This window comes from Canis lupus, chromosome 29 (assembly GCF_003254725.2).
Source record: "Canis lupus dingo isolate Sandy chromosome 29, ASM325472v2, whole genome shotgun sequence".
Taxonomy (NCBI): domain Eukaryota; kingdom Metazoa; phylum Chordata; class Mammalia; order Carnivora; family Canidae; genus Canis; species Canis lupus.
The window spans coordinates 22,169,965-22,182,269 of NC_064271.1; the positions used below are offsets into that span (position 1 = coordinate 22,169,965).

Here is a 12,305-nt window from a genome sequence, read left to right on the forward strand (position 1 = left end):
AATCATCTTGAGTTGGTGAGAGCTCGACTTCCTTCCTCTGCACTCAGAGGATGAGGAAAAACAGTGACCTTTCTGGAAAATTACTACTCATGTAGAAGATTTGGGGGCAGGCTCAATGAGAAACAGAAGATTTTGACTACTCATTCCTCAAGCTAAGGGGCGGGCATTTAAAGACTTACCTGCAGGAAACTCTTAGTCTGTTCTGGTCACGAATGCCTTCTCCAGAACTCCCCATTTCCTCATTCTTTTCCCGTGCAGCTTGGCTTTCTCATCAAGAATTCACTTCTGAATTCAAATTTCTGATCCTATTTTCTGCCTCCTCCCACTCATTTAAATCACCAAATCGCCTCCCTTCTTTGGGATCCCTTGAAAACTTACAAGTAAAATTTGAAAGAAAATCAGATGAAGATTGCTTCCATCTCTACCTACCTCCATTGTAAAACTCAAAAATTCCTTTACAGTTAAAATCCCCTCAGGATAACAAAAGCAGAGAAGTGGCCTTTGGTTTTCTGGTTTTATAGAAATCACTGCGGACGGATGACCACTCTACTGCCTAGATTTCCCACTACGTGTGTTACAGGAAAGGAGGCTTTTAAAAATATACTAATTGGGATCACGGGAAAGCTTTAATTTTTTCTCCTAGATAGCTTTATGACTCATTCAGGACAACTTCGTGGTTCATCAGAACTTGAAACTGAAGACTCGAAAGAATTAAACAAAACTGAACAAAACAGTACCATCTTCACAAACCAGAGACCAATCTATGATATTTGGGGGACTCTCCGTTATTTAAGCTTCACTGTTTACACTGAAAGTAAGAACTGGCACATGATTACAATGAGCCTTGCCCCCTAGGATGTAGTCAAGGCAGATATATTTGGGTTGTCTCATAAGACAGTGATTCTTCTCTGATGACTACCTGCCCTGCTCCGTAGGGATATCGTGGGGCAGCTATATCAGTACAACGTAGGCCAGAGATGAACATCTTGTCCAAGGTGGGCCAATTAGGGGTTCTTTCCTTTGATCTGAGGAATGAAATCAAAAGAGAGAGTCATTGTTTCTTCTTCTTGGGTTCTATTGGTAGCCATGTTCTCTGATCTGTGCACTTAAGAAGCAGTAGCTGATGTGGAAAGAGATGATTCAGACATTCAGAGGGAGGAGGGGAATTGACAGACAGGGAGGAAGAGAGCTTCCTGGTTTCCCCACAGCCTCCTACTTCCTGGCTTCAGTTTGTGTCTGCATTTTTGCCCTTAGGTTCTGTGAAACACCCCTATACCTTTATATTTTTTTAAGATTTTATTTATCTATTCATGAGAGTCACAGAGAGAGGCAGAGACATGGGCAGAGGGAGAAGCAGGCTGCCTGTGGGGAGCCTGATGTGGGACTCGATGCCAGGACCCCGGAATCATGCCCTGAGCCAAAGTCAAACACTCAACCACTGAGCCACCCAGGTGCCCCTCCCCTATAACTTAAAACAAGTTTCCCATTGCTGGTTTGAATAGGGTTCTATAACTTACAACCAACAGGCTCCAAATTGACAGAAGAGTGGTATTTTCCTTGCAGGTATTTGATAAAAAAAATTCCACACATTAGACAAGTTTGAATATAAGTATCCCACTAGTAATAGAGGCATGAATGGTAATATAAATTCAATTGAAATGCTCTTAGGGGCCATCATTTTATAGACGTGGAAACTGGGGCTCAGGAATGCTAAATCTCTTGCCAGGGTCCCATCTGTGTCTGAACCAAGTCTACAGGGGCTTGACTCTTAACTATGGCTTTTTCCCTAATACCCACTGACTCTGACTGAAAGATTGTATTGACTTTCACAACCTGTGCCCTTTAAAAAATAGGCCACTAACTCTTGCATATTCTTGCCCCTATTGTTTTTGAATAAAAAGCTGAAACTTGAAGATGTTAAATGACTTCAACAAGGCCACATGTTAGCCAAGTGGAACTAGAATTTATCCCCAGGCAAGAGACTCCATCCAATAGGCCAGGCTTCTTCATCCATGCATCCAGGTCACTGCTGATCCAGTTAGATGGGCAAATCCATTATGGCAGGGTTTAGGGGGTCACTCATCTATTTAATTAACATTTACATACTAAAGTGGGCACTATTCCCAGGCCAGAAGATATGATATGAAGAATCACTTTGGTCGGTCGGGCCTCCTGAGTGTAGGGGGGCTTAAAGAGCTTCTTCATCTGGTGTCTGTATATTTGAACTGGGGGGTAGGGGCTGTCAGTGGATGTCTGGAGTGTGTGGGATAGAGGTGAGATAAGATATACTGCTAGAGGGAAAGCAGATGGTGGCTTTTTGACAGTGTCACCTGAATAGAGCATGCGGCCCAAAGCATGTAAGATGAGCGAGGAAGAAGTGACTGATGAGGACAAGCAGGTGAACATCTAGCTCCAGTGCAATGGTTGGGAGAACAAAATGCTCCACTCTCTGTGCTCACTCACTTCCTTGTGGGCCTTTCCCTCCAGCTAGAACACGGGTCCTTTAGGGGGAAGTAGTTTCGTTTGTTTATTTATTTTCTGCATTCCCAGCATACATCAGAGTGTGCTGGGGATCTAAAGGAGCTTTTAGTTATGTTAAGAGGTTAGAACATAGAGGAGAGCTTCCCTAATGAGATAATTTTTAAATGAGTCTTGGCAAGGTGAGATTGAACTTGGGTAGTATCTGCCAGAAAAAGAAAGTGGGCTTGACAGAGTCTCGGGAAGTCTTTGCTTTGAACCATATATTACAAGGCTCTTCCTCATGAGACACGTATCTGTGATTATGGACATATAGGAATGTATCTGGGAGTGGGGACTGGAATTATCTGCTAGCCTAGGGAAGGGATATAAATGCAGAAATGGGAAGAGAGGGTGGGCAGGATAGTGTAGTGAGTTTCCAGGGGTCCGAAGTCCTCTGAAGTGGGGGTGTTCCTGGACTCACCCACCTTGTGTTGGATTAAGAAATGCCACAGTCCCCCTGGGGTTGAAGGTACAATAATGTTATCAATGGGAATGCCATATATTATCATGACTGACTATCTCTGTTATATTAAGCAGTGAGATTCAAAATTTATTTCTTTAACAAGTTTATCTATCCCTTCAGGAGATCATTCATTTACCCATTTTTGCATGTTTTCAATGTATCATTGATACGTTTATCAGGAACCCATAACATAGTGGGGTAAGTTAGGAGAAACTCAAAGACAACTTTATGCACGGTTTTGCCATTAATGACTTCTTAGCTCTGTGTGTAAAACTGTTAGGTTTTCTATCGTCCTTGGCCAAAAGGACAACAAGCAGCCTTGGTACACTAAAAGGTACAGAACAAACTGGGCAGTGATCACTCACCTGCAGCAGGATGAAGCACCAACCAACTGGTCTGCACCACATTTCCAAGGTCACCAAGAGTCCTGAAAATGTCTGTATAATACATTATGTTTTTCATTTATCTTTTTTTTATTTAATGGTGCAGGAATTTGGTCGAAGCTACCGAAGACAACAATAAAACTCACTGTTGAGAATGTTTGCTGGGGAAAAGAATGCTAGGACAACTCGGATCCATCACCACCGGAAAGGAAGGAATATCCTGTCACAGCCCGACTGGTGGTGTCTCCCCATCGATCTTTGGCAAGTTGTACTGGAAAGGGATGGTCAGAGTTCCAAAGTGCAATATTATATTTCCAATTAAAATGTAAAAACAAACCTTTTTCATAAAGCACATTGGCCTCAGCACTGGGAAGTGACTACAAAGCCCATTGCTGATTGAGAAAAGCTGAAAGCAGACACTGTAATTGATAAAGGAGATAAGTCAATCTGTGTCCTTTAAAGAATAATGAGTTCCATTTTTCATCAAAAAGATCTCCTTGTGGCGAAGAAACATTCTTTCAATAAATCTACTTAATGGTTTCCCCTCTAATGATATATAACGTTGTGCTTTGGAACGAGCTTGGAGCATCCTAGGCGGTTCCTGCAAGGGTCTGCAGGCCACCCAACATTTGCATTGCTAATTTAATCCAAGGAAAACCCAGAAGGTTCCCAGACAGTGCTGGGTTCCCAGGACAATAGCTAAAGGCTTTCCCGGGCTCTTCAAGCAGCTAGATGGGATGGAATTTTTAGATAATTATCCCCCACTAAACTTGAGCTCCTATGCAAACTTATACCCCCCACCATTCCCCTTGCACCGACCACCACCCTGGTGTGTTGGAGATACCTCGGCTCTCTGAGGGTGGCTCACATCAGATGGCTCCGGAGTTGAACGTTTCAGACTTTCGGGTGGTGAGAACTGATTAGCTTGTTTGTTCCCTGGGCTCTCCACTCTCCTACAGCCCTATTGGCCTTGGTGCTCTGGCCGTGGGCTGAGGGAGGCAGTCTGTGTTTATTGTGCTTGGTAAACTGAAGATCCACTTTATTTTTTATTTAAAAATTTTTAAAGACTTTATTCATCTATTTGGGAAAGAGAGAAAGAGACCACAGAGGGAGAGTGTGAGGGAGGAGCAGACCTTCCCCCTCCAGCAGGGAGCCTGATGTGGGGCTCGATCCCAGGACTCGGGGCTCATGACCCCAGCTGGAGGCAGAGGCTTAACCGACTGAGCCACCCAGGCCCCCCCTGAAGATCCACTTTAGAGACCCTGCCCCAAGTAGTGCTGTGTCCAGGCCTGCTCCCCACCCAGCCCCGGGGAAGACACCTCAGGTGGTAAAGGCAGAGCAGGAGACACATCCTGCCCTCCCGAGGGAAGGATCCAGGGCCCTCTGCCCCCAGTGCGGGGCCGCAGGATGGGTTGCTCAGCTTGCCTTACTTACCCCGTCACCCCCCACCCCCCAACTTTACAAACGTGCTGTTATTTCCACAAGGACCCAGCTTTATGTAACAAAACCCGTTTCCTCCAAGGGCACCCAGCCCTCCCAGTACCGGCGGACTTCCCCACATGGGAATCATTAAAAACAACCCTCGAGTTATTTCCTTATGTTGCTGTTTGTTTATTCTCCAGTCGCGTGTGAGTCAGCCCCATCATGATTTGTGGTGGTTTTGCTTATGAAATCTTACATAATTCTATTTCTCTTGTCATGTTGGGTCGAGCAGTGAGGCCCTATAGTGTTTTCTCATTGCACAACGTTTGCGAATCAATGGGGAGAACGGCGGGACAATGGGATGACCAGGCCCGAGCAGGCCAGGCCGCAGTTTCGCAGGTCGGCCCGGCCGGTGGCGACCCCGGGAGGGGGACACCGAGGCGACGGCTGAGGGACGAGAGCCAGGGAGCGAAAGAACAACAACGACAACGCTTCACACAGAAACCGACCAAATTTTTACTGCATTCGCTACACGCTGGGTTCCAACATGCTGGTCCAGAGCGTGGCTGGCTACAGGCTGGCAAGGCCTCTACGGCTCCTCCAACAGCCTTTCCCTTCCCCGCCATGGACATTATTTATTTTGATCCTACTCACTGTCCCGAGTCCAGAGGCAGTTCTTGAAAACACTCTTGACGCCAACAGTGAGTGGCTACGACACACGGATGAGGGTGGGGGCGATGTCCACCTGGGAACGTGGAATCCGGAGAAATGGTTTGCGGAGGCCAGACGCCTCCTTAGTGCTAAGAGTATGATGGAGCTCAAAACCCACAACCGTTTTTGTTTGCTTGTTTGTTTGTTTGATGCCTGGAGTATATTGAAACTAGTTGTTCCTAACGTTATTTCATATTTTAAATAAAATATCTGACCTGATTTAAACCTTGTTTGTTTGCATACATCTTTGAGGCGTGCGCCTTCAAGTTATTCGTATTGATACAGGATGAAGATTACAAATATCTGCATAAAAAGAGCAACTGTGTGACTCTATATGAAGACAACAACCATCACATTCCACAGCACGGCATTGGTTAATCTTTGAATCATCAAGCATTATTTAAAACGAGAGAGATAGAGAGAGAGGGAGAGAGAGAAAATATAACTGAACACAAGCGCCACGACAAAACAATCATAACAACAGAACCGAACCCAATTTTCTCTATTAATCATTTAAAATTTTTACCTCTGTTTCTAACACTTCTCATTAATTGTTATTTCCAGCTCCAGTAGCAGGATCAGATTTCTGCTGCCTCTGGGCAAATGAGTTATGATCTGATCTCAAGTTCCAAGGGAAATGCTCAAAGTTTTATTTTTCCCCAGTTGAATAAACAGTACTATGTATATTATCTCTTGTGTTAGAATAGTGTTGTCTTCACATAAGACTCAAATAATGGTATTAGTCATTCATTTCCTTGAACACAGACACCCTCACGCGTGCTGACAGGTTTATAAGGATGCGGTGGCAGCCGCGGTTCTGGGAGCTGCTAGATGATCGACTTTGATTTCTTGCAGTCCTGAGCGATGGAGCCCGGGTGTGTCTGGTTATTGTCCGCTTTCTCTCCCAGATGCTGGGCTTGTCTGGAAGATTAATACATTAACAAGAGCTGAAGGTCCAGGGTTGCACGTCTTCAGACATGTTTATTAGCAGATGGCACACAGGATTCAAAGGTCACCACAAAAGTGACATTTTAAAGTGAAACAACAATATTTATGTTCAGATAGTCTACTGATGAGATCATGTGGAAATGTTTTTGATTAAATTAGCTTATAAATGGTTGCCAATCTATAGACAACTTAAAATGCCAGGTCTGTTTACCAAATGTTTCCTTCTCACGCTCTCCCCGTTTACATATTAATGACCGAGTGGTGTTTTGGGGGTACGCTTATTTAACGTACAGGATTAATATATCTGGGTTTTACTTCCTGGGTTATCTATTTTTTTTTTCATTCTAAAAAAAGTGTTATCTGCTATGTGTGTTCTGATATCTGTGATTATTAACGGCTTGGAAAGAGTTTGGATTCCATTACGTAAATGCAATTGCTTTCCACTTCTTTGGCATAAATTGGGCCTCTGAGAGAGACCCAAACTTCAGCCTCCCAGGTAAGATGTTCAATATCATACAAAAAGCTACGGGCTGGATTCAAAAATACTCTCTAGAGCTGCCTTCTCGCCTCTGCAGCCTTTGGGAGCCAGGCTCGGGTGGCAATGTGTGTGCTTCTGCCTCTACAACACTGTGAAAAACAGCATGTGGTCGGGGCGTGGGGGGGGGGGCGGGGGACACCTCTTCTCAGCTCCTTTTCTTTTCTCTCTCTCATGCCTACAGCTTAGCAGGAGTGTGAGTGAAAATGTTTAACTCAGAAAATGGCCCAGCCAGAAGAAAGCTCAACGGCATGAAGCAAAAATCAGTGTTTTTAAGAGTGAGTCTTAAAAACTCACTTTAAGACTCACTTTAAGTGAGTCTCTAAGGTCAACAAAACTCACCTAAATATTTCCAGCAAGGGCATTGAGATGCAGAAATCATGATCCTTTAGTAGATTAAAACTTTCACAGACGTATTATGGGAAATGCAAATGACCATATATGCTACTGTTTCTCCTTTATTTACATTGAATTGTACAATGAATGACTCTGTAAGATATTATTGTCTTGAGGGCTTTTTACCTTATTGTCGTCTATCTCATATTTTCTTTTGTACAGTTACAAAATTCGAAATGTAAGAATAGGGCAGAAGGTCTACTCACTTTTCAAGAGAACTTTTTTCAATATTCATTGCCCCTTCCATTGGATCCAGTCCTTGTTCGGAAAATTGTTTCAAGGCACTTAAAGCTGCCTGAAAATGAAAACAAACACACAAACAAGGAGATCCATTCACTGACTTTAATGTTAATAAACAGGTAATTGTAAAAGAGAGCTGAGATGTATAGTAAAGACTATCATTTTCATTGGTCTAAATAAACGCTTGTGTGCATCATTTAACAAAATTGCACTCGAAAGGCCATATATTATCGTGGAGCAATGTATGTACCACGAGGGCTGTACTTCTGCGGAGGGAGGAGGGGGAGCGAGGAATCTCCAGTCGCAGGCCCCGTCCCTCATCCACGATTCTGTAAAGTCACAAAGTCTTTATCTGCAAATGTGAAAACACCTACTTTGAGCTATTACAGTTTGACAAGGACTTTGCATGACTTCCCCTCATGTGACTGAACCACGCATTCTCTTCCTCCAGATGGGAGGAACCTCGGATTTTCCCAGCTGAGGTGCTCTTTCCAAAGTTAGCATAAAGCTACTGCTCCATGTTGCATTGAGCCCCAACCAGTCACAGGAGGGGAGCCGAGGACTGGCCCCCAGACCCCGGTGCCTGCCAGGGGCTGGGAGGATGCCACTCTGCGGGGAGAGAGAACCCGGCCCTCCTGGGGCCCCGGGGAGGCAGGCCTGGCCACAGCAGAGCCTCCCGAGGTGTTGATCTGCCCGTCATGCGTGGGCCGCTGACGGGTGTTGACAGGCCGCTGGAGCCTCGCTGGATGGCTGGGAGGCACCAAAAATGCGATGCTGATAAGATCTACATAACTTGTTGACACTCTTGTGCGCGGTCCAAATTGTTATTTCTTCGAATAAGAATTTGGTTCTTCTGCCCCCCCCTCCCCCTTTAAAGCCTCCATTTAGAAGGGCTTTGTTGAGTCCGAGATAGGTGTGAGCTGCCCCGGCCTGGAGATCCCCCCTGGGTCACACTATGGTCGTCTGTATCTTCTCAACTGCCTTGGCAAGGGGCTGACTCTTGCAGTTTCCCAAACTTTTGCCCGCCAAAGGCCCCTTTTGGGTAGCTGACTAAATGTGTGACCCCTTGTCAATGTCATCATTCGTCATATCTTTTTTTTTTTTTTTGGTTTTAGTTCTGAAGTTAATAAACTTAAAAAAAATTTTTTTTTTTGGAGTAGTTTTAGTTGTACAGAAAGATCGAGCAGGGATGTCAGTGCCCCACCCCCACTAGTCCTGGCCGTGGTCCAGCTGCTGACATCAGCTGAGGCAGGTAAGCGAGACTTCCAGCTGGGTAGAAGCAGTGTGGCTGCCTCACTGGGGTAGTATCACTGGGTGTATTGTGTCCCCACCTCCCCCCCACCAAAAAAAAAAAAAATCTATATGTTGAAATTCTGACCCCCGATACTTCCAAATTGTGGCCTTATTTGAAAATAGGGTCATTGCAGATGTAAGATGAGGTCCTACGAGATGGAATAGGATGGCCCCAAATCCAATATGATCAATGTCCTAATAAAGGGGGAACTCTGGACGTGGACACACACACACACACACACGAACACCATGTGGAGAGAAAGACAGAGCTTGAAGTGATACAACAGAGGCTGAGGGATGTCAGCGATCAACAAGCCACCAGACGCTCGGGAGAGGCCTGGAACAGATTCTTTCTCACAGGAGGGAACCGACAGGACCAACACCCCTGGGTTTGGACTCCCAGCCTCTAGAACTGTGGGAAAATGCATCGCTGTTGATTAAACTGCTCTGTTTGTGGTGTTTTGTTATGAGAACTCTAACAAACGAATGTAGGTACATCATAATTCCTCCTTAAGCATAGTGGAACCTCTCCCTCCTCCCTGTGATGTTGCCTTTTATCCTTTTTATTATAAAAATAGTCTTCATTACAGGAAGATCATAATAGGTCCAAGCCCAAAAGAAATGCAGAAATATTCACAGTCCCAGCCAGCCATTTACCGCCTGGTATAACGTCTCTCCAGATGCTTTCTATCCCCGCCCCATATGCACATACGTTAACCTGGATCATCTCTTAACACTGTTTTATAACCTGTTCTTTTCGTTGAACACGAGCAGCGTTGCACGTCAATAGAGACATGTCGGTGGCATCATTTTGCCTGACTGCACAGTATATTGACCTTATGTGCCCTCTTATATTTAGCCGGTCCCTACTTGGACATTTCGGACACTCCCAATATTGAAGCTCTTATTAACACTGCATCAAGCTTTCTAATGGTTAACATTTTTGCATAGCATCTCAATAATTTCCTTGTGGTAAATTCCTAGAAATTGAATTTCTGGACCAAAAAGTACGCACATTTTTAACGATCTGATATGAGCTTTCTCTCTGCCCTCAGAGAGGTTGTGACCACAGCAGCAATGTGAGGAGCTGATGTTTCTCTTAGGTGCTTTTGGAATTAACCTCTCAGAGCCACTTCGTGGGGCATTTGAGCAAACCGTTTTGTCATTTTATGACCCCACCTTATTTTTCATTTGTCCATCCTGACCACTTAACTTTATTCGCTAGATTTGGCTTTGAGTAAGGTTTGGCTGCTTTCAAAAATTAAATTCACTCTCAAAAGATCCAGATTTGGACAATCCTCCTGCCCCCACACCCACCCAAGAGAAATCTGCAGAGGGATTTGGCTCACATTGAGATTCATTCAATTGGGTGACCTCTGAGGTCCTTTCAGGTCCTGGAATGCTGGGGTGCTGGAGATGGACGTCCTGGGTGACTCTCTGTGAACAGTCTTGTATGTGTGCACGTTCTCACAGGCTTCTTACATGAACCTGAGCCTGGAGTCCCGCCTCACGTATGCATGTATGGGGGGAAGCACCAGGCCCTCTCACCGTTAGGCTCCAAAGACCAGTCCATGGCTGACCTTTCCAGATAGCCCAACTTCATTGGGGGTGGGGATGGTGCTAATGAACTTATAGGTCTTTGTGTATTCAACAAACGAACAACTGTTCTTTTTTCTGATCCATTTGTATGTGAATTACTGTCAGGAATGCTAATTTTGATCATTTTCTTCCCAAATGAACTATTGTGGAGGGCTGCTCAGTACCCCCAAATTTAAATCTGCAGTGTGGTATAGCTGAATGAGACAGACAAGAACTCCAGGGCTTCTTGGTCCTGTTTTATTTCCAACAAGGCCAAAAGGGCAACCAAAACAACTTTTAAAAACAGTTTTTAAAAAGCCATTTATAGGCTAGTTGCAGCCCATTTTCACTGGTTGTTTTTGGAATACTTGTTGCCTGAAGACCTGGAACCAAATGTCGTGCTACACCAAGTCCAGGACCCGGTGACACCTGCTCTGTTCCATCCAAAAAGAGAAGCATACATGAGATGCAGGCCAGGTCTCAGAGAGCAGGTTCAGTGTTTTAGCTCTTGCAAAATCTCCTGGATGATTTTATCAACATGTCAAGCAGGTCCCCGTGCACTTTCAAAATGCCTGTCATCACTCAAAGAATGTACTGCAGGTTGGAATGGCGGCATGCTCTTTCACTCAATGCCATGAATAGATTTTCAGAATTCTTGCGCAGCTGCTTCCCTCCAAAGGTATGCTTAAAGGCTTCCAAATAATATTCCCTTATTTATCTGATGAGATAATTCAACCCACATCTTATTGATAACCCTGAATACAATTGCTTATAAATATGAGAGGACTTCTTAGTAATTTATAAAAGACAATGAAGATGATTTATCTTCTCTGTAAACAGTAATAGCTACCACTTGATGAACACCACTCTGCCATAGTCATGAGACCAAGCCCTTTACCAGGGTGACCTCAGGTGTTACCACAGCCCTGCAGGTGGGTCCTAACCATGAGGAATTCAGGAACCTACTCGAGGTTACACAGCTAGCAAAGGTCAGAGTAGAGATTTGAACCCAGCACACATTCTTGACCAGATCACTTTATTTCCTTCAAACCTAGCCAAATTCAGCATGACTTCTTTCAATATCATTATTTCCAGATCACTCTTATTCCCTCCTCTGTATTCATTCTATTATTATTCCCCCCCAATAGTTACTGGAGGTAAGCTCATATAATTATCCCTATTTTCTAGAAAAGGGGTTTATTATCTCGTGGGGATCACAGTCAGCTTCCACAGCCTTCTTGTGGTCCCTGGCTTGACTTCTGAGGCTTCGTTCAGCACTTCTCTAACACTTGTAGTTTGGGCTAAAATTAAATTGCTATAGCAATTATTTTGTCACTTAGAATTATCCAGTGACTCCCAACAAGGTAATTCAACTATCCGTTTCTTAACATTCTGAGGGTGCTAAGTCTTGCTCTCTTTTTTTTCCTCTCCTGTATCATTCTGAGAAGCGTTCATTCCTTACCTGCATGGGATTGCTGGCTGGAGGGAAAGAAAAGCTGCAGGGTTGGCCTGAGACCATGGTATGTAGGATACTACAGCGAAAGGAGGTGCTGGGATTGCAAAGGCGAATAGACAGGGACAGGACAGAGAGCTGGGCGGTGATTTATAGAGAGAGATAAGTCAAATATGTTTAGGGAAGCCGAGATGGGCAGGGGGTGCCGACCAGGTGCCTCCTCCTACAGGTACTAATAGAACACTGGCCCTGCTTCTTCTTCTCCCACAGGTAGAGAGCTCAAATGGGGAGATCCCTCCCTACCCCCAACTCATCGGCCACTACCAGATAGGATACTTTGCAGATGAAAAAATTCCATCTGTG

General features: G+C 44.6%; 1 protein-coding gene and 1 long non-coding RNA gene across 15 annotated transcripts in view; one reads left to right on the forward strand and one right to left on the reverse strand.

Annotated features, from left to right (window-relative positions):
* The window catches only part of LOC125754008 (uncharacterized), a 39,201-nt gene extending 34,241 nt beyond the window's left edge, over positions 1 to 4,960 (forward strand). Inside the window, exon 3 of the long non-coding RNA XR_007407171.1 lies at positions 3,473 to 4,960. This is a non-coding gene — a long non-coding RNA (uncharacterized LOC125754008). The remainder of the gene's footprint in view (positions 1 to 3,472) is intronic.
* Positions 4,961 to 5,280: 320 nt separating this feature from the next.
* Positions 5,281 to 12,305, reverse strand: part of STAU2 (staufen double-stranded RNA binding protein 2) — a 296,470-nt gene continuing 289,445 nt past the window's right edge. For all 14 annotated transcript variants that reach the window (XM_025478016.3, XM_025478015.3, XM_035708296.2 and 11 more), the window contains 2 exons: positions 7,585 to 7,673; positions 5,281 to 6,420 (listed from right to left, as the gene is read on the reverse strand). In XM_025478016.3, the coding sequence (XP_025333801.1) occupies positions 6,327 to 6,420; positions 7,585 to 7,673 (183 nt within the window). In that variant the 3' untranslated portion in view covers positions 5,281 to 6,326. The remainder of the gene's footprint in view (positions 6,421 to 7,584; positions 7,674 to 12,305) is intronic.